General features: G+C 44.3%; 1 protein-coding gene across 11 annotated transcripts in view; it reads right to left on the bottom strand.

The window, feature by feature from the left end:
* RNF8 (ring finger protein 8) overlaps positions 1-9,388 on the bottom strand; it is a 37,699-nt gene extending 28,311 nt beyond the window's left edge. For 8 of the 11 annotated variants that reach the window (XR_014810024.1, XR_014810023.1, XR_014810020.1 and 5 more), the window contains exons 1-2: positions 9,148-9,388; positions 590-718 (exon numbers count right to left, since the gene is read on the bottom strand). Coding sequence is in view for 2 of the 11 variants with exons in the window: in XM_005665930.4 (XP_005665987.3) it covers positions 590-718; positions 9,148-9,258 (240 nt within the window). In the remaining 9 variants the exon portion in view is untranslated. The remainder of the gene's footprint in view (positions 1-589; positions 719-9,147) is intronic. The other 3 variants (XR_014810022.1, XR_014810021.1, XM_021098656.2) reach the window with 1 other exon arrangement.
* Positions 9,389-22,932: the final 13,544 nt, after the last annotated feature.

Raw genomic sequence — 22,932 nt, 5'->3', positions numbered from 1 at the left:
TTATATTGGAATTTCTCTCATTTCACAGTGTCTATTTTCACTGCATTCCCAGGTGATTGTATATCTGTACTTTAGGGTCTTCCTAATTGCTCAGCTCTATACACTATTTCACCTGCCTTAGTATTCACACTAAACCTGTGGTTTTCAAATTTGTTTTAAGCGGAGAAAAAAAAAAAAGAAAAAAGAAAAAAAAAGAAAAGGAGCAGTAAGAGGACCCGAGTGAAATCAGCTCAGTTCCTCCCTCCTCCACAGGAGCACTCCAAAATCTCTGTCAAGATTCCCAAGGTCTTTGGACCTTCAACTCACAAGAGACCAAGTCCCCTGGTAACTTAGTCTACTTTTTGGAACAGGACCTACTGCCCCAATTCAGGTGTTCCCTTCAAAGTAACTAACTTCAAGTCATTAGAACTTCTTTTGGCATAATCTAATCTCTGGCAGCACAGAGAAGCAGTCATCTCTGGGAAAGACAAGTCAGTAGCTAGGGGAGAAGATATATTTTTGAGTCTTTTAGTTCTCTACCACTGCAAAAAATAAAGGAACTTAAAAATAAACAAAAATTCAATAAACATTATTAGTCTTCTGCAGTTACCTTGTTGTCCGTAATTGTCCACTGGCCCTCGGCATTCTGCTTCAAGACACAGTGGTTTCGGGAAATCATCAGAGGGCAAATTTTTGAAACCAACTGGTATGTGACACCAAATCCTCGACCTACAGTCACCTAAGAAGACAACAACAACGTAGACACAATCAGCCATTGTGCTGAAAAGGGAGGTCATTACAATCTTGTCAACCAGCAGTGTCCACAAGTCTTGACTTAGGAAACCAGAGCAGAAAGGCAAGCAGCTCACTGGCTATCTCCTTCAGCTGCCATAGAAGCCAGTGGATAGAAAAAGGCAAAAAATGGACTTCCCGTGTGGCTCAGTGTTGCTTCTACAGTGGCTGTGGCTCGATCCCGGCTTAGGAACTTCCATATGCTGCAGGTGCGGCCACTTGTTTAAAAAAAGAAAGAAAGAAAAAGGCAAAAAGCTGTGACAAGAGACAGCTGAACGGAGTTAATCATGGGGTGTCAGGGTTGGTAGGACTCTGAAAGGTCACCTGCATCAACCACTCATGGGATGGAGGAATTCTCTCTACACACCCCATTAACTAGTTTTCTACACTGCCAAGAACTATAGCTATGATACAAGACAGTCCCGCCAACTTTTTAATGGCTCTGACTTGGAATCTTTCTCCCTATAATTTCCATCCACTGGCCCAAGCTCTGCCCTGGCCACAACCAGAAAATCTCCAGTTCCCCTTCACATGAGAGCTATAGTGCATCTGTGGAATCTTCCCTTTTCTTGGCCCTATGTTCCCATTACTTCGACATAACTCCATGTCATAGGTTTGAGTCTTCTTGCCATTTTAATAGGTCTGTGAAGAGATTTTTGGTGTTATTCCTAGATGTCATATCAAGAAAAACAAACTTGATTTTTTATTATATAGTCGAATACAAGTATCACTTTCCCAGTTCTAGATGTTATCAGTGGAGAATATAAATAACATTAGCTTTCACAGTAGATCTATCACACTGCCAGCATACCCTTAGGCTTAGGAATGATTAAATTTCTTGGACTAACCCTCCAAAGAATTCCTATGCTAAGTCATGTCTTTTCTGTCCTAGACTAACTGGCAAATGTGGATTCAAGTGCAGGACCTTACATTGATTCCTATTAAATGTCATCTTGTTAGTTTAGCCTATCATTAGCTTGTCAAGACCTTTCTGAATTTTTAATCTGCTATCAGACACACTCAATATCCATTCTGGCTTTAAGTCACCCACCAAATTGATATGATGCCTCTGTACCTTCATTCAGGACACAGATTAAGAAGATTAAAACAGGTTGTAGCCAAAGGCAAAGCTCTTAGGAAAGCCTAGCAAATATTCTACCCTAAAAATACACACAAAAAAATTCAACAATTAAGGGAGTTCCCATGGTGGCTCAGTGATACTGAACCCAACTAGCATCCATGAGGATGCAAGTTCGACCCTTGGCCTTGCTCAGTGGGTTAAAGGATTCGGCATGGCCATGGTGTAGGTTGCAGATGCAGCTTGGATCCCACTTTGCTGTGGCTGAGGTGTAGACCAGCAGCTACAGCTCAGATTTGACACCCTAGCCTGGGAACTTCCATATGCCACAGGTGCAACCCTAAAAATACACACACAAAAAAACCAACATTCTAACACACAATCTGGGTATACTTTCAACCAGTTATAATCCAATCAAAAGATGGAAAAGTCTGTATTTTCCATCTTACCCACAAGAACATCATGAGAGCCTTTGGAAAAGGTTGCAAAGACGACCCAATTCACATGCATCATACTTTGCTGACCGACCAATCTAGTTCATGACAACCCTGTCAAGGAAGGAAATGAAATTCTTCCGGGATCCAGCTTGCAGAATGCCCTGCTTATTCTTCTTGCTGCACAAGCCCCTCTTCAATGACCCATATCCAGACCTTACCTGGGAACACTAAGCCAAATGTCTGTAGTTTTCTAAAAGCTGCCCTTTTTGTTCCTCTTGAAAATCTTTCAGAATCATGCCTGTCCTCCTTAGTCTCTTAAAGACCACCATGAACGACTCGCTGCTCCAATCTATTCCTCCCCATAAACTCTCATCCCAGCAACTGACACCACCATCCAACCTACTGCTTAGCCCAAAACCCAGGAGCCATCTTTGATTTGCTCTCTGTCCCTCATGCCCACATTCAAATCATCAGCAAAATCTACTGGCTGTAGTTCAAATATGTCCTAAATCTATTCACTTCTCTCTCTCCTTCCCTCTCCCTCTCTCTCTCAGTGGCTCCTAGCTTAATCCAAACAACACTTCTTCCTCCAGTAGCACTATTTCTACTCCTGTGCTAGCCTCCATTCTTCACACAGTAGCTGGGGTGTAATGTAAAAACTAAACCTGATCATTTCCCTTCTTAAAATTTTCTAATAATCCAAACTTCCTTCCACAGCCTCTGAGGCCCTTCATGCCCTAACCCTTCTACCTCTTTAGTCTTATCGCACATCAGCAGCAGAAACAGTCACTGCTGCCTGAGGGCATTTTCACCTGTCCCCTCTGATTAGAACATTTCTCTGTCATCTGGAGTTCCCGTCGTGGCGCAGTGGTTAACGAATCCGACTAGGAACCATGAGGTTGCGGGTTCGGTCCCTGCCCTTGCTCAGTGGGTTAAGGATCTGGCATTGCCGTGAGCTGTGGTGTAGGTCGCAGACACGGCTCGGATCCTGCGTTGCTGTGGCTCTGGCGTAGGCCGGTGGCTACAACTCCGATTCAACCCCTAGCCTGGGAACCTCCATATGCCGCGGGAGCGGCCCAAGAAATAGCAACAACAACAACAACAAGACAAAAGACAAAAAAAAAAAAAAAAGAACATTTCTCTGTCATATACAGAGGCTCCTTTTCATCTTTCACGCTTCAGCTCCTCAGAGGCCTATGCTGATTACTCTGTCTAAAGTTGCTGTCTGCTCCCTCCCCCACCACTGCATTCTTCCATGTTATTAGCATGTACTTACCACAACCTAAAATTATCTTGCTTACAACTCAAGAGCAAAAAAACAACCCAATTGAAACCTGGGCAGAAGACCTAAATAGACTTTTCTATTTTCCAAAGAACACATGCAGATGGCACATGAACAAATGCTCAACATCACTAACTATTAGAGAAATGCATATTAAAACTACAATGAGGTACCACCTCACACTGGTCAGAATGGCCATCGTTAATAAGACTACAAATAACAAATGCTGGGAGTTCCCATCGTGGCTCTGTGGTTAACGAATCTGACTAGGAACCATGAGGTTTCGGGTTCGATCCCTGGCCTCGCTCAGTGGGTTAAGGATCTGGTGTTGCCGTGAGCTGTGGTGTAGGTCACAGATGTGGCTCGGATTCCAAGTTGCTGTGGCTCTGGCATAGGCCGGCGGCTACAGCTCTGATTAGACCCCTAGCCTAGGAACCTCCATATACCGTGGGAGTGGCCCTAGAAAAAGCAAAAAGACAAAAAAAAAAAAAAAAGGATCCGACGTTGCTGCGAGCTGTGGTGTAGGTCGCAGACGCAGCTTGGATCTGGCATTGCTGTGGCTCAGGAGTAGGCCGGTGGCTTCAGCTCCAACTAGACCCCTTGCCTGGGAACCTCCATATGCCATGGGTGCTGCCCTAGAAAAAGACAATAAATAAATAATAAATGCTGGAGAGGGTATGGAGAAAAGGAAACCCTCCTGCATGTGGGTGGGAATGTAAATTGGAAAACAGTATGGCAGTACCTGAGAAAACTAAATATAGAACTATCATATGATCCAACAATTCCACTCCTGAGCACATATCCCACAAAACATTCATTCGAAAAGATACATGCATGCCTGGGGGAGCGGAAGGGAGTGGGATAGATTGGGAGTTTGGTATTAGTAAACTATTGCATTTGGAGAGGATAAGCAATGAGGTCCTGCTGAACAGCACAAGGAACTATATCCAATTACCTATGGTAAAATATGATGGAGGATAATATGAGAAAAAGAACATACATACATATGTATAACTGGGTCACTATGCTATACAGCAAAAACTGACAGAACACTGTAAATCAACTATAATAAAAAACTGAATATTTAAAAAATAAAATAAAATTACCTTCCTTGTTTCATTTATTTTTGTATACTTTTATTTATTTATTCCTCTAAACTTACATTTAGACTATAAATTTCAAGAGCAGGGAGCTTATCTGTATTTCCGTACTCTTCTAAGGCTTTCTGTGCTCAGCAAATATGTGTGAATAAATGGAAGAAAAAAAAGATTTTGCTTATGATTCCTCCCAGATTCTAGGATGGGCATATTTCGGTCAGAAGTTGGAAAATGGGTTATTACTACTGGAAACCATGAAGCAGCAGTCAGGAACCTTACCTTATTTGTTTGCCTTTAAAATGTTGTAGTGGCCCCCATCAAAACCCTGAGTTTGAAGTTTTTCAATGCTTTAACAGTTTGCCAGAAATTCCATTAATTATAAAAGTTCTACCAAATTAACACATATATCCTTTTTTTTTTTCCTTTTTTAGGGCCACACCCACGGTATATGGAGGTTCCCAGACTAGGGGTCGAATGGGAGCTATTATCTACTGGCCTACACCACAGCCACAGCAACGATGGATCCGAGCCACGTCTTTGACCTACATCACAGCTCCCAGCAGATCCCCAACCCACTGAATGAGGCCAGGGATCGAATCCGCATCCTCATGGATACTAGTCAGATTCATTTCCGCTTAGCCACAATGGGAACTCCCAACACACATATCCTTTAAAAATGAAATGTTTAAGGGTTTATCTGTCATCCATATTCAGTAAGAATTTCCATGTAGGTAGCTTTATTTCTAATAAGGAAGGATTCAATATTCCATTTTAATACTTGAGGGGAATACTCTTGTGGTCTAATGGTTAGGACTTGGTGCTTTCACTGCTGTGGCCTGGGTTCAATCCCTGGTCTGGGAACTAAGATCCCACATTGCTGCAAACTATGACCAAAACAAAAACAAAAACAGACTTGAGGGGAAACAGCCAGACTGCCATTGTGGGTAGCCTGGACAAACTAGTACAAAAAACGGAAATGAGTGCCTTTTTCTGAAAGTGCCTCCTATGAACTCTGAATCCAGGAAAAGAAAGAAACACACTTTTTAAATCCTTCTTTTTACTGTCTGGTCCTAGAATTTACCTTGAAACTTTTTTTGTTTTTTGTTTTGTTTTGTTTTTTGCTTTTTATGGCCGCACCCGCAGCACATAGAGGTTCCCAGGATAGGAGTCAAATTTCAGACTGGAGCTGTAGCTGCCGGCCTACACCACAGCTCACAGTAACACCAGATCCTTAACCCATTGAGCGAGGCCAGGGATGGAACCCTCGTCCTCATGGATCATAGTCGGGTTCCTTAACGGCTGAGCCACGAAGGGAACTTCTACCCTGAAACTATTGATACTTCACCTACACCCTGGTTAGAGTCTGCTTAGAGTCTGTGTGGGCTTTCTAAATATCCCAGCCCCATTCATAACATAAAACTAGATTTTCCATGGGAACTAAGTGCCAACAAAGTGACAACTCACAGCTGGAGGTGCTTCCATTTAAAAGTTTACAAGGCTTTGCGCCTCCCGACGTGGTTGGTCTACGAGACCATCTTGTCCTCACCCACCTTTACTAACACTTTCCTCCCTGGCACCACTGCTCTGCTCTTTCCCAAGTGACCAACAAATCCTCTTGAACCATCCTTTTCCTTTTTCCAACCCTCCAGGGCAGAGCTCTTCATAAAAACCAAACACAAAAGAAGAAAGAGAAAAATGAAGGTACTATGGTTTTCCCCAAAGGCCTAGATACTTATAGGACCTGGGCACTAGCTAATTTGCAATAAATCAAATTGTTTTTCTACCAAACTCTCTAGACTCGTTTAAAAACTTTAAAGACATCCATTCAGGCAGAGACAATTTACCACAGTATTCCCTTCAGTGAAACGAGAACAATTTTATTATCTGAGACTTTAAAGGGAACTGAGAAGGCAAGAAACTGGCCTTACTCTGCTGTTGTAGCTAGATGATATCAGCACACTTCCTCAAATCTTGTGAACACCAGCCTGTGCTCAGGTTTGGGGTCCATTAGAGTAAGACTTCCTCTCTTGGCTTTGACGCAGGCCTCTCTTCATACACACTGCAGGCCATGCTCCAACTACTTCCTAAGACCCCACCTTGCAGACGGCCAAACCTGGCAGGCCTCTCCTCCACCTGGGCTCAAAGGCAAGCCAGTCTTCCCACTGTGCCTTCACCATTCACTCTGGTTTGTATGGCTCTCTCCCCACAGAGGTGGCCTCACAAATTTATCCAATAGTTTAAAATGTGTACGAATACTTTATGGGTCCTCTTGCCCTTCCTGCAGGGGCTTTAAATCTTTCTGCCTGGCCCCTCCCCAAGACTCCCAGTGCTACCAAGCTTTTCAGAAGTAATGAATTAATGCACAGCAACTAAATCTGAGTGAACTGATATGATCACTAAGTTCCTTACAGGGTTGTGTGTGAGGGCGGTACACGTGCAGGACTCAGATCAGGTAATGTATATGAAAGCCCAAACCTTATACAAAATAAGGTATAGTCGCTTTTTTTTTTTTTGCTTTTTAGGGCCACACACGTGGCATATGGAGGTTCCCAAGCTAGGGGTCGAATCAGAGCTACAGCTGCTGGTCTACACCACAGCTCACGGCAACACCAGATCCTTAACTCGCTGAGCAAGGCCAGGGATTGAACCTGCATCTTCATGGATCCTAGTCGGGTTCATTAACCATTGAGCCACAAAGGGAACTCCAGGTATAGTCATGATTATTCAGATGTTAGTATCTTCATTTATTAAACTTCCCAAAAGTATATGCTTTTGAAAAGAGCCATGCAAGGCAATGCTCAAGTTTAAAAAGTGGACTTTTAGGCACTGATACCAGCATAGAAGAGAGATTTGGGGGACAGAGGTATCTTCCTGGTGTCTTTAATTCATAGCATACAAGTGACCCTTTATACTCTAGCAACATTTAAGGCTGGACCCGAATCTCTCCTCTGACTTAAGGAACCACTGTTCTTAGGATAGTACTAAACAATCCATATCCTGGCACTTGATAACAGTCTGCATGGATATTCTCAAACGGCTTCATTGTATAAAAATCCTCTTTCCCCATTCATGCAATAAACTCTTGGGGAGCAGAAGTCATTATGATTTGTCCCTCTCATAGTACACTATACAATGTAAGTGCTCAATAAATACCTGGGAAACTGAATTGTGACTGTGTAACTTAGAGGAAAAATCTACTTAAACATACATTATAATCAAAAGACTTATTTTCCACACATATCATTTCCCAAACCCAAATGGTTCCCATCACTACAAGCTGGTCTCTGATCTAGCCCTACTTCCCAAGCTGACTGCACTCTCTCTACTCCCCTTCTCTCTAACATCACCTTCTCCAGAACCATTACCCTAGTCTAGCAGCCCTGAACTGAAACCATGCCAAATCTACCCTCTTTAAAATTTTTGTTTTGGCAAGTTCCTGTTGTGGCAGAGCAGAAACGAATCTCATTAGTATCCATGAGGACAAGAGCTCAATACCTGGCGTTGCTCAGTGGGGAGGAGATCTGGTGTTGCCCTGAGCTGTGGTGTAGGTCCCAGCGCTGCTAGGATCCTGGGTTGCTGTGGCTGTGGCTAGGCCGGCAGCTGTAGCTCCAATTTGATCCCTAGCCTGGGAACTTCCATATGCTGTGGGTTTGGCCCTAAAAAACAAAAAAGAAGGAAAATTTTGCATTTATGATTCCATTAGAGAACATTATAAGCAGCCTTTTAGAGAGAATTATTATATTTCTGAAGCCCTACCTACCCCAACCCATCTCAGAGAATGCCAATGGGCAGTACCCAGACTCAGGGTAATTGTGGCCCACACCAAAGCGCCAATTTTCCTCCAGAGTTGGAAAGACAGAAGCCATTTTAACGTTATAGTCTGAGTATTTTAAGGGACCCGACCCAAACTTGAAATCTTTTTTAAAAGAAACTTGAAAAAGTTCACTCTCTCAGCAGCTGTTTCCCCCCTCCCCCGACCGTGGGCCATTCTGACTCCGAAGTTGGGGCAGCTCCGCCTCCCTGGCAGGGGGCTGCAGAGCTTCGTGCGACCCCAACAGGTCCTAGACCCCTAACCCATCAACCTAGTCGCCTCCTTCCCCCACAAAACCCCAGCAGTCCTCAGGTTCTGGGCCACCCCTACGGCCACCTCTCCTTCGGCCCCTCTTCCAGGCTTCTTTTCGCAACCCGGACATCGGTCCCAGCTCTTCCCTCCGGCTTAGGCCGCTCCGGAAGTGGCCATCTTTTCTCCCAGGCTGTCCTACTTCCCCTGACACCCCCCACCTCAGACACCCCAACAGCTCGCACCAGACTCCTTTCTACTTTCCCTCCTCCAGGACCCAGCCTTCACCGCTCTCTCCTCTTCCTCCCCCACCTCCTCTTTACCATTCATCCCTACCTCGCCCTGTCGGGACGCCTGGCCTCCCTCCTGCCCCACCTCCTCCAACCCCCTTCGCTCGCATCAGTAGGACCCCTCCCCCTCACCTCTTTTCCGTCCTCCAGCAGCAGCCACTCGGCGTTCATCCCCACCCGCCGCAAGCACCAGCTCCGGTCACCGGCGCGGCCTCCCGTGACCAGGGAGCCGGGCTCCCCCATAGCCCACTCGGCCCTGGGTTGCTGTCAGTACAGAGCGAGGTTGCTGTCAGCACAGAGCGAGAACCCGACCCGAGTTCCCGCCGCCTCTCCGCTTTCTCGCGGACGCCATACTAACAGTACAGACAGAAGCAATCGCTAGGAGCTCGCGATCGATGCAAACGCTCGTTCGGGCTCCGCCCCCAGCCCGCTCCCCGCAGGCAAGCCGGAGTCACTGAGCCTGCGCGAGACCAGGGCTGGGGCGGATTGGCCCAGGTGAGGGTGGTGTAGCCTCAGGCCCGGTACTGGTGTGCGCTACACTCTGAAGCTCCCATGTGACACCTTACTCTCCCTTTGTAGCGCCCCAACTTCAGTTCTAGCTGCCTCAAACTGGAGCCTCTTCTAACCTTTCTTCTCGCTTTTAAAAATTTTGCTTTATGATGCTTTCTATGTTATTTGAAATTATAAACAACTTTTAACTTGTGATCATTTTTAAATCCGTGAACCCTGTTTCTAAATAGCATCTCGTTTGCACGATCTTTTTTTGCCGAATTTTTTTAACTTACACTGTACTAGACAAGTCTTGCCAAGCAGAGAGCAGTGTTAACCTGGGGCCAGGTGTGGAAGAGGGGGTGGGGGGTGTCGAATGCAAATGGAGTTGAGGGAATTTTCAGAGGTGATAAAAATGTTCTAAAACTGCTTTCTGATGTACACTGGAACATAATATTGTATGTCAATTGCATTTCAATTAAAAAAGTGAAAATGAAATTAGATTATGGTAATGATTGCACAGCTGTATATATTTACTAAAAAGTCCTTTGAAGCATACACTTCCAATGAATTTTATGGTGTGTAAGTTATCCTCAATAAAGCTGTTAATTAAAAAAATGAAAAAACAGCAAACTCAGATTCTTTCCTTTGATTCTCCAGAATAGTCTGGTAGCTGCTCCCTGTAGTAACTACCTCTGTAATCACTCAATGCCCCCTTTGGTCGTTTTGATTTTCCAACACCTGGTTCACAGTTTTCTTAAACTCTGTCAAGAGGAAAAAAATGTATTATAAATGAATCATACAAAGTGCAATAGTAAGTGGCTGATGTTTATTGAGAACTAAGGACTTGACCAAGCACCCTGCATAATTTATTTTACTTGCTTCTCACAAAAGATGTGACGATGGTGGTTACAATTATAATTCCTACTTTAGAGATGATGAGAAAAGAGGGACAGTAGTTCCCCTGTGGCACAACCAGTTAAGGATCTGGCATTGTCACTGCGGTGGCCTGGGTCACTGCTGTAGCGTGGGTTTGATGATCCCTAGCCAGGGAACTTCTGCATGCTACAGGCAGGCCAAAAAAAAGAAAAGAAATTTCAGCCTTTGATGTCACAGAGGGTCAGGAAAATTGGTGGAGACTTACCTGCATTCACGGAGATGCTTCCCTAACCTTTGGAAGGGTGACTGCTATGCTTTCATCCCACCTTAGTGTTTTGTCCCAGGATCAGCAAGTGCACGTAAGGCCATCCTGACATTTAGTTGGCATGTCTCCCTAAGCTCTTGTGGGCTGTGACAGTTTCTTGGACTTCCCTTGTTTTTGATGACCTTGACAATTTTAAGGAATACGAGCCAGGTATTTTGTAGAATATTCCTTAACTGGGATCTAGCTGATATTTTTCTCATGATTAGACGGGCTTGTAGGTGTTGGGAAGACCACAGAGGTCGAGTGCTATTCTAGTGCCACATTAAGGTTACAAGCTATCAATGTGAATTATCACTACTGACATTAATCTTGATAACCCTGCTGAGGTGGTGTTTGTCAGGTTTCTCTACTATAAAGTTACTCTTTCCCCCCTTTTCTGTACTGTGCCTTTTGGAAGGAAGGCACTGCACAACCCACACATAAGGAGTTCCTTAAAAGTATGGTTTCTATATACATGACTTGGAATTCTTCTGCACGAGAAATTTGTCTCTTCTCCCCGTTGATTTATGGAGTCATTTATTATATCCCTATGAACTCATAAATAACTTCTGTATACTTTGTGCTATAACCCAATACCACTTTATTTTGATGCTCAAAGTGTTCCTTCTTTGCCTGTTGAGAGCTCTTTCAGGTATGTCCCTTTGACATACACTCCCATCGTTATGTTTTAGTGAGCACTTCCTAACTTTCTAGCATGAGATGCTCTAGACCTAGCATGAGCCATTTCTCTAAGGAGCCTAGTTCCTTTTATTAGAAAGTGGCATTAGAAATCAAGATCTGGGCACCAGGTGTGCTTATTGCTACTGGGATGTTACTGCTTCCAGACATTTTAGACATACGCATCAATAAAAATTCATATACCAGGCTGTATGCTCAGACTTTGTTTTGATACCAAGAGTGTATGAATAAAATAGTTTGGAATCAATGCCTTCTAAGATTTGGGTATTTTATTGCTCCACTTCCTCTAGATCTTCCCTTATGTGGTTCTCAGCTGGGGGTGATTTTTGAACACCAGAGGACTTTTGGCAAGGTCCGGGGACATTTTTGATTGTCATGACAGGGTAGGGGTGTTACCGGCATTCAGTGAGTAAAGCCAGGGATGCTGAAAAACATCCTGCAAATCACGAGATAGCCCCCCACCAAGAATCATCCAGTCCCAAATGCCAATAGTGGGAAGGCTAAGAAACTCTGCCTCATACCCATCTCAAGAGGGAAAAATAGAAGGGCAACAGAGCAGGAAAACAGGATGTTACCTAGACCTGTGGCTCTAACACCTGTCTCATTGCATTGCCCAATTAATGTTAATTGAATAGAGCTGAGGAGTGTTAGGGTTGGCAAAGGAGAGGCTTGGGAGTGGGAAAGGAAAACAATAAGAAGAGGAAACACAGGGCAAGAAGGGAAAAGGAGAGAAACACAAGGGGAAAGGGTGGCAGACTGTTTTCCAAGATGATTGCAAAGATCCTCCATCCCACATACTTTCACAATGTAACACTGACATGCCTCACGTTGCAAGATGGCATCTATTTCCTTCCCTTGACTCTGGGTGGTTGTGTGACTCCAACAGAAGTGATGCTATGCCATTAAAAGTGATAAAATTTCCACCTGTTTTTTGGGGGATGCTCTTAGAAAGTGGTCACCTTGAGAAAGTGGAGAAACCACATAGCCAACAGCCTGAGGTTCCAACTAACACCCAGCATCAACTGCCAGACATAGGAACAAAGGGGCTCCTGGATGATACCAGCCTTTGAGTCTTTCTGCTGAGGCCCCAGGCACCCTGGAGTAGATATAAACCATTCCTGCTGTGCCCCATCTGAGCTCCTGACCCACAGAGTTTGTGAGTATAATACCATGGTTGCATTAAGCCACCAAGTTTTGGGATATATTGTTACACATCTATAAAGAACTGGGACAGGAACTGTGTGTGTAGGGGCACCCTTGGAGAGTTGTTGGTTGTCTGCTTTAGATACTAGCTAGGGTAAGGCTAGGTGCTGTCACACTCAAACCCCAAATTTCAGTGGCTTGACGCAATAGAGGTTTACTTCTTACTCACATAATTGTTCAGTACAGTGTCCCTCGCTGGTGGACAGCCTTCTATTAATTCATTCAGAGGAGTTTCCGTTGTGGCTCCGTGGCTCAGCAGGCTAAGAACCTGACTAGTCTCCATGAGGATACGGGTTTGATTCTGGGGCTTGCTCAATGAGTTAAGGATCCGACTTTGCTGTGAGCTGTGGTATAGGTCGAAAAGTCGGCTTGGATCTGGCATTGCTGTGGCTCTGGCGTAGGCTAGCAGCTGCAGCTCTGATTTGACCCCTAGCCTGGAAACTTCCATATGTGCAGATGCAGACCTAAGAAACAAAACAAAACAAAAAGATGACGATGACAAAGCTTTCTCTTTTTCTACTTCTCTCCCATTTCATTTTTCTCTCCCCGGAATAGAGGTGGGATAAAAAGGTGGAGTATAAGTGATCTCATTTTGCTTCCTCTGTGGTTTTTGCGGGAAGCCAGCCTCTACTCAAATTCGGTGGTAAACCAGAGGATACTGCAGCACGGTAGTGAGGTATGAGAAGTCTAGAGCTAAGTTGCCTGAGTTCGAATCCTAGCTCTGCAACTTACTAGATATGAGACCATGAGCAAGTTGCTTGACCTCTCTAGGCCTCACTTTCCCCATTTATAAGGTGAGGGTCACGATAGCATTTAACTTGTAGGATTGTTTTGAGAGTTGATTTGGTTCATTCCTGTAAGATAGTTATGTTTGGGGAGTTCCCATTGTGGCACAGTGGAAACGAGTCCGACCATGAGGACTTGGTTCAATCCCTGGCCTCACTCAGTGAGTTAAAGATCTGGGGTTGCCGTCAGCTGTGGTGTAGGTCTCAGACATGGCTTGGATCTCGCATTGCTGTGGCTGTGGCATAGGCCAACAGCTGTAGCTCCGATTCGACCCTTAGCCTGGGAACTTCCACATGCCAAGGGTTTGGTCCTAAAAGAAAAAAAAAAAAAAAGATAGTTACACTTGGTATATAGTAAGTATCCAGTAATTGTTAGCTACTGTTGTAGAAGAATGGAGTGTCAGCTTCTGCAGTATAAACTCTTATCTCCCTGTTTGTTTTCTAGGCTCCCTTGTCCAGCCGTGAAGACAAATTGTTTTCTTCTCTTTAAATGCGTGAAGTTAATAAAGTAGGAACCTTTTCAATCAACGTTAGACTGTTTTATTATCCATCTCCAAGCAAGATGGCTTTTTAAAAAACCGTCTAAACCAAAGAGTTCTGTGAGCAAGGGGTGATCCATTCTGGGGGCACAGCTTTGCCAATTCATTTGAAGCATGGTTGGCGTGTGTGAGGTTCAGTAAGGGTGAGGTGGGGCTTTTTTATTGTTTTGGAAAGATAGAGAAGAAAGGGGTCTTAATGTAGCATCCCAAGCAAAGTCCTGTGTTTCGTTTTCTTTTTCTTTTTGTCTTTTTAGGGCTGCACCCGCGGTATGTGGAGGTTCCCAGGCTAGGAATATAATTGGAGCTGTAGCCACCAGCCTATGCCAGAGCCACAGCAACCCCAGCTCCAAGCGACCTGCACCACAGCTCATGGCAAACACCAGATCCTTAACCCACTGAGCGAGGCCTGGGATCGAACACTGCAACCTCATGGTTCCTAGTCAGATTTGTTTCTGCTGTGCCACCATAGGAACTCTCTCTGTTTCCCCTTAAGTACTCTCTAACCTTGAGATCACAGGCCAGTCTTTCGATAGACTGCTCCATTTAGTCATGCTTGGATGGGGTGATCAGTGAGTGCACAGGTGGGTCTCCTAGACTTGGAGGAATTCAGTGTAACTGAAGGGAGTTAAAATCCCAGATGGGGTGATCCAGCCTTTGTGTCTGGGGTGCGGCAGGGCTGGAGAGGAGAGGGCTGACAGCTCTTTCTTTCTCTCTCCCTCTCTTTCTCTTCCTCTCTCCCTTCCTTCCTTTCCTTCTCTCTTTGCCTTGCCCACTGCATGTGGAAGTTCCTGGGCCAGGGATTGAACCTGTGCCACAGCGACTGGAGCCCCTGCAGTGACACCAGAACCCACTGTACCACAAAGGAACTCCTCCTCCACATTCGCTTTCATTCTACCAGTTTTCTTACTCATTTATCCCCCCATCATCTCTTCTCTATGCTGAAGGAATCAAGGAAAGATGTCTTATTTATAAAAGGGAACTGTTTTAGAAACCCAGAAGTGGGTGAGGAGGGAGAAGAGAACCATCTGCTTGGGATGGCTTGTTCATTAAGTGCTATTTTATATAAACATACAGCTTCAAGTATAGAGTTGTAAGATATTTCTGATACCTTTAATCAAGTTTATTATTTTGCAGGTACTTATGAGTCATCACGTTTACTAACATCCTGGAGTTACCGGTAATCAGTAATTAAAGTGGATGGTTTGGAGGTACTTGAAATTAGTGCCATAGGAAACCACCTTGTTCCTTTTTGGTTGGGGCCCTGGCTGCTTCTTTAAGCATCTACATCCTTTAATTTGCCAAGGATCAGTATCCGGTTCAAATATTTACTACCCATCTGATTTAATAAAATCAGGGGGCAGGGGAGAAGGAGGTAGACAACAGGGAGGGAAAGAAGGCAGTGGGAATCAGGAATCACTAATTACTGCCTTGTTCTCTCACTGTGCAGCTGGCTTCAGACTGTTAATTTTGCAAGTAGTACTTGGTACCAAGCACCTAATATAAAGTAAGGCTTGGGGTGACTTACAGTTGAATCATATCGCTCTGAGTTGCCTACTTTGAGACTATAAAAATCACAAGGATCCCCAACTCAATTCACCTTCATCCAAGGTTGGGGAAATGGCTGAGAGGGGGACTGTTTCTCACTTGGAGAACCTTGAGTTATACAATCCAAGGTTATTATGCAATTCTCATCACATTTTTTGACTCACAAGTTTATTGTACTATTAGCTCTAGCCTTTATTATTCAGGACTTACTGAAATGTGCTATATTTATTGCAGTTAGCAGCAGCCTTAGCTCTCTCACTTCCTTAATAATGTTTAGAGCTGTCTTTTTCAAACTCAGGTTAACACTCAGTAATGAGTCTTTTTTTTTTTCTTCTTTTTTGGCCACGCACAGCATATGGAGTTCTGGGACCAGGGATCAGATCTGAGCCACAGTTGTGACCTACACAACTGTGTAGGAGTTGTGGCAATGCTGGATCTTTTAGGCCTCTGTGCCAGGTCAGGGATCCAATCTGCAACCTGGTACTGCAGAGATGCCACAGCGGAAACTCCTTTTATGAGTCTTGACCAGCAATTTTTTTTTTTTTTTTCTTTTTGCCTTGTTCTAGAGCCGCACCTGCCGCATACGGAGGTTCCCAGGCTAGGGGTCTAATAGGAGCTATAGCTGCCAGCCTATGACAGAGCCACAGCAACGCGGGACCTGAGCCGCATCTGCGACCTACACCACAGCTCATGGCAACACCAGATCCTTAAGCCTCTGAGTGAGGCCAGGAATCAAACCCACACCCTCACCACTACTATTCGGATTCATTTCCACTGAGCCACAATGGGAATGCCATTTTTTTCTTTTCTTTCTTTCTTTTTTTTTTTTTTTACTGTAGGTTGTGGTTAAATGCTGGAAGGACTTCTGGTGCTAGATAAGACGGAATGAGCCCATATCAGTATATCAGTACTCTGCCACCAGTTACAACTAAATATTCTGCACAAAATACAACTGTCTTAGAACACTGAAAAGTGAAAAAACAGGCAAATTAAGGAGCCTGAAGAAGCCATCTGTATTGGGTGAGTTTCTCTAAATTTTTTCCTTTTTTCTCTTATAGCTTTGACCTGAGAGTAGGCCCCAGTAGGGGAGCTTCACAGTGGGCGGAGTCAGCAAAAACTCTGAGAGAAACCTAAAAGAACTCCCAGTCCATCCCACTTCCTTCCGGCTCCCTTCTACTCCTGACACCAAGTGTGTGTGGGTTTTTTCCACATGAACCAATTCTTTTGTTTTGGCTGTGCCCATGATATGCAGAAGTTCTGGGGCCAGGGATTGAACCTGCACAACAGCAGTGACAATGCCAGATCCTTACCTGCTACACCACCAGGGAACTCTCACACCTACTAATTCTCTTAACTCTCCAGACACCAACTGTGTCCCTACAGTTCAATTCTGACACAATCTGGAGTTAGTGGAGATCTCAAAGGCTAAGGGCTTAGTCCCACAAGACAGCCTGTTTCAGATGCCAGGTTGTTGCCTTTACTTCTGACCAACCGGCTACGAATTGGGGGTTCCCATAGCCCTTGTTCAGGTCTGATGTGCTGTGTTAGCTCACAGAACTCAGGGAAACAAGCACATTTACTGGCTTATTAAAAACTAACAGTCAGATGAAGAGGTACATAAAAAGAGGTCTGGAAGGGTCCTAATGGGAGGAGCACCTGGTCCCTAGGAAGCTGGGAGCACAACTCTCCCACCACATGGATCTGTTCACCAACCAGGAATCTCTCTGAACCTCTTTTTTTTTTGGTGGTGCCCAGCATGTGGAAGTTCCTGGGCCAGGGATAGAAACCGAGCCACAGCAGCGAAAATATCAAATCTTCAACCACTAGGCCAACAGGGAACTCTATCTGTTTTTTTTTTTGTTTGTTTGTTTGTTTTTTTGCTTTTTATGGTCACACCTGCAGCAGCATATGGAAGTTCCTGGGCTAGGGGATGAATAAGAACTGCAGCTACAGGCGTACACCACAGCTCATAGCAACACTGGATCCTTAACCCACTGAGTAAGGCCAGGGATTGAACCCACATCCTCATGGATACTACTTGGGTTTGTAACCCATGCAGAGCCACAACAGGAACTTTCTGAACCACCCCCACCTTTTTAAAATTACTTTTATTTTTTCCATTATAGCTGGTTTACAGTGTTCTGTTGCTTTTCTATAGAAAATCGTGACCTAGTCACACATACATATACACTTTTTCTCACATTATCATGCTCCATCATAAGTGACTAGATATAGTTCCCAGTGCTATACAGCAGGATCTCATTGCTTATCCATTAAAGGCAATAGTTTGCATCTATCAATCCCAAATTCTCAGCCCATCCTATTTCCTCCCCCTCCCCCTCGGCAACCACAAGTCTGTTTTCCAAGTCCAGGATTTTGTTTTCTGTGGAAAGGTTCATTTGTGCCATTTATTAGATTCCAGAGATAAGTGATATCATATGGTATTTGTCTTTCTCTTTCTGATTTACTTCACTAAGTATGAGAGTCTCTAGTTCCTTCCATGTTGTTGCAAGTGGCATTATTTTGTTCTTTTTATGGCTGAGTAGTATTCCATTGTATACCACATCTTAATGCATTCATCTGTTGATGGACATTTAGGTTGTTTCCATGTCTTGGCTATTGTGAATAGTGCTGCAGTGAACATATGGGTGCATGTGTCTTTTTCAAGGAACATTTTGTCTGCATATGTGCCCAAGAGTGGGATTTCTGGGTCATATGGTAGTTCTATAGTTTTAGTTTTCTAAGGTACCGCCATACTGTTCTCCATAGTGGTTGTACCAATTTACTTTCCCACCAACAGTGTAGGAGGGTTCGCTTTTCTCCACACCCTCTCCAGCATCTGTTATTTGTGGACCCCTCTCCCCTGCCTTTTAAAAACTTTTTTGGCTGCATCCACTGCATATGGAAGTTCCCAGGCCAGGGACTGAACTTTAGCCACAGGTGCAGCAATACTGGATCCTTAGCCCACTATGCCAGGCCAGGGATTGAACGTTTGTTGCCACAGAGACAACACTGGGTCCTTAACCTGCTGTGCCACATGGGAGCTCCCATCTGAACCTCTAGGGATTTTTTTGTGAAGGCTTCATCATGTAGGCATAATTGATTACCGATTCAATCCCCAGCCCTCCAGCAGCCCACCCAGAGTCATCTCATTAGAACAAAAGATGCTCCTACCACTCAGGAAATTCCAAGGGATTTAGGAGATCTGTGTCAGAAACCCGGGGTGGTAGGGGGGTGGGGTGGGGGGGAACCAAAGACCAAATATTAGAAAAAAAAGATATTCCTAACACTCTGATCACACAAATAATTACAAGTATTTTGGAAGCTCTGTGTCAGGAACTGGAAGCCAAAACCAAATATGTATTTCTTAATATGTTACAAACCTCATCTCTCTAACTTGGGAACAGGGTCCTTCCAAGTCAGGATTTCCATTATTATTATTTTTTTTTTCTCTCACAACCAGTTGTGAAGCAATGGTTGCAGCAGCAAGGCTGAAATTTTGAGAAATACTGACATTCTGGCTAATTGACTAGGAAATGGAGCCCCTGTGAGGCAGGGTGGATAGGGGGAGATCCCAGAGAGAAGCCAGCTAGAGAAGGGGGATCCCCTAATTCTGGCCACAAGTTTTGCATGGTCAAAACAAACCACAAGCAGCACAGGAAAGCCTCTGAAAAACCTAAATAACATGGAACAACAGCTCACAGAAGATGAGACAGACATGCAGTTTGAACCTAATTGGACCGATTGCCCGCTAAAACAAAACAAAGCAGAATCAATGTTTTCTAGAGCAGGGGCCAGCAAACTTTTTCCATGAAGGGACAGAAATTATATAGTTTAGGTTTTATGGACCATATAGTCTATAACAACTATTCACTTTTGCAGTTGTAATGCCAAAGCAGCCATTGACAACATGTCAATGAGCAGGCCGGGCAGTGTTCCAACAAAATTTTACACAGAGGCATTCCTGTTGTAGCTGTTGTAGCAGGTTCAGCCCCTAGCTTGCTCAGTGGGTTAAGGATCCAGCATTGTTGCAAGCTGTGGCATAGATCACAGATGCAACTCTGATTCAGCCCTTGGCCTGGAAACTTCCATTTGCTGCAGGTGTGGCTGTAAAAAAGAAAAAAAAAAAAAAAAACCCAAAACTTTACTTATAAGAACTGGAGGAGGGAGTTCCCTGGTGGCTCAGGGGGTTAGGATCTGGTGTTGTCACTGTTGTGGCTCAGGTCACTGCTGTGGCATGGACACTTCCTGGCTCAGGAATTTTGCATGCCATGAGTATGAACAAAAAAACACAAAACAAACAGGAGTTCCTGTTATGGCTCATCAGGTTAAGAATCTGACTAGTGGAGTTCCTGTCATGGCTCAGTGGTTAATGAATCCAACTAGGAATCATGAGGTTGCAGGTTCGATCCCTGGCCTCGCTCAGTGGGTTAAGGATCTGACGTTGCCGTGAGCTGTGGTGTAGGTTGCAGACACGGCTCGGATCCCACGTTGCTGTGGCCCTGTCATAGACTGGCGGCTACAGCTCCAATTAGACCCCTAGCCTGGGAACCTCCAAGTGCTGCGGGTGTGGCCCTGGAAAAGGCAAAAAGACAAAAAAAAAAAAAAAAAAAAAAAAAATTATCCAACTAGTATCCATGAGGATGCAGGTTTGGCTCTAAAAAGCAAAAATAAACAAACAAACCAACCAAAACCAACCAAACAACAACAAAAAAACCCAAAAAACAAAAATAGGAGGAGAGCTAGATTTGGCCCACATGCCATAGCTTGCTGAACCCTGCTCTAGAGGATTTTTTTTTTTTTCGTCTTTTGTCTTTTTGTTGTTGTTGTTGTTGTTGTTGCTATTTCTTGGGCCGCTCCCGCGGCATATGGAGGTTCCCAGGCTAGGGGTTGAATCGGAGCTGTAGCCACCGGCCTACGCCAGAGCCACAGCAACGCGGGATCCGAGCCGCGTCTGCAACCTACACCACAGCTCACGGCAACGCCGGATTGTTAACCCACTGAGCAAGGGCAGGGACCGAACCCACAACCTCATGGTTCCTAGTCAGATTCGTTAACCACTGCGCCACGACGGGAACTCCGCTAGAGGATTTTAATAAGATGCAGAGTCTCACACACTGTATTCAAGACATCCAGGATACAATACAAAACTACTCAATGTATAAAGACTTAGGAAATGTTAGAACCCAAACCCACAATACCTGAAATGAAAATTCACTGTATGGGTTTAATAGTAGAATGGAGATGACAGAAAAGGAGTCAATGAACTTGAAGATAGGTGAAGAGAAAGTATCTAATCCGAAGAACAGAAAGAAAAAAAAGACTAAAAAAAATAAAAATAAAAAATAAACAAGAGTCTTAGGGCCTGTGTGTCTGATCATTGGAGTCCCAGTGGAGGAGTAAGAGATTGGTGCAGGAAAAAAAAAATTTTTTTTTGAAGATAGAGCTCAAAGATTCTCAACTTTGGTGAAAGACATGAAATTATAGATTCAAGGAAACTCAGTGAACCTTAAACAGGATAAATGCCAAAACAAACAAACCCTCAAAAAAACAAAGAAACAAAGCAACCCACACTCAGACACATAATCAAACCCAAAGGAAAAAAAAAATCTTAAAGCAGTCTGAGAAATAATATGGCAGGTCCTCAGAAAATTAAAAACAGAATTACCATCTGATCCAGCAATCCCACTTCTGGGTATAGACTCCCAAGGAAATGAAAGCAGGGTCTGAGAGATACTTACATACTCATGTTCACAGCAGCACATTCACAATAGCCAAAAAATGGAAGCAAGCCAACTGGCAGATGAATGGAAAAACAAAATATGGCACATACAATGGACTATTCAGGGAGTTCCCATCGTGGTGCAGTGGAAACGAATCTGACTAGGAACCATGAGGGTACGGGTTCGATCCCTGACCTTGCTCAGTGGGTTAAGGATCCAGCGTTGCCGTGAGCTGTGGTGTAGGTCACAGACAGGGCTTGGATCTGGTAGTTTCTGTGGCTGTGGTGTAGGCCGGCAGCTGTAGCTCTGATTAGACCCCTAGCCTGGGAACATCCATATGCTATGGGTGTGGCCCTAAAAAGAAAAAACAAAACAAAACAAAACAAAAACATACAATGGACTATTCAGCCTTAAAAGAGGCTGACATATGCCACAACACTAATGAACCTCGAGGACCTTATGCTTAGTAAAATAAAGCCAATCACAAAAAGACAGTTACTGATTCCACTTATACAAGGCACCTAGAGACAAAAAGTAGAACGGTGGCTGCCAGGGGCTGGAGGGAGGGGGGAAGAAGGAACAATTACTGGGTCCAGAGTTTGTTTTGCAAGAGGAAGAGTCTGGAGATGGATGGGTGGTAACCGCTATACAACAACATGAATGTACTTAACGTTATGGAACTGTACTCTTAAAAATGATTAAGATGGCAAATTTTATATTGTGTACACATTTTGCTATAATTTTTTAAGAAGGAGTCTGAGAACAATGATTACATATAGAACAATGATTTCAACGGCTATGGATTTCTCATCAGAAACTGTGCAAGAAGACAGTGGGGTAACATCTTCAAAATACTGAAAAGGGAGTTCCCGTTGCGGCTCAGTGGTTAACGAATCCGACTAGGAACCATGAGGCTGCGGGTTCAATCCCTGGCCTTGCTCAGCAGGTTAAGGATCTGGTGTTGCCATGAGCTGTGGTGTAGGTCGCAGATGCGGCTCGGATCCCGCGTTGCTGTGGCTCTGGTGGAGGCCGGCAGTTACAGCTCCGATTGGACCCCTAGCCTGGGAACCTCCATATGCCATGGGAGCTGCTGAAGAAATGGCAAAAAGACAAAAAACAAACAAACAAACAAACAAACAAAAACCTGAAAGGAACTTAACCATATCCAGAGAGAATAAATTCAGGAAAGAAGGTGACATAAAGACAATGCCCAGTTGAAGGAAAACTAAGAATTATTGGTGTACTTGCTCTAAGAGGAGTGCCCAAGGAAGTTTTTTAGGCTGAAGGGAAATAACAGCAGAGGGAAACTTTGAATCAAGGAATAAACAGTAAATGTCTCCTCTTAAGTTAGAAGTTCTAGAGTTTCATGGCTCAGCACGTTAAGAATCTGACTAGGGAGTTCCTGCCATGGCTCAGGATAAACGAATCTGACTTGTAACCACAAGAAAAAGGTTCGATTCCTGGCCTTGCTCAGTGGGTTAAGGATCCAGTGTCACTGTGAGCTACGGTATAGGTCGCAGATGCAGCTTGTACCCTGCATTGCTGTGGCTATGGTGGAGGCCGGCGGCTACAGCTCTGATTCAACCCCTAGCCTGAGAAGTTCCATATGCCATGGGTGTGGCACTAAAAAGCAAAAAAAAAAAAAAAAAATCCAGCTAGTATCCATGAGGACTCAGGTTTCAATCCCTGGCCTCGCTCACTGGGTTAAGGATCTGGCATTGCTGTGAGCTGTGGTGTAGGTTGCAGACATG

Source organism: Sus scrofa, chromosome 7 (genome assembly GCF_054392235.1).
Source record: "Sus scrofa isolate SSC_HxYL_T2T_F1_AM1 chromosome 7, Sscrofa_HxYL_maternal_Yorkshire_Landrace_v2.0, whole genome shotgun sequence".
NCBI lineage: Eukaryota > Metazoa > Chordata > Mammalia > Artiodactyla > Suidae > Sus > Sus scrofa.
This window is presented reverse-complemented; position numbering and strand designations above follow the sequence as displayed.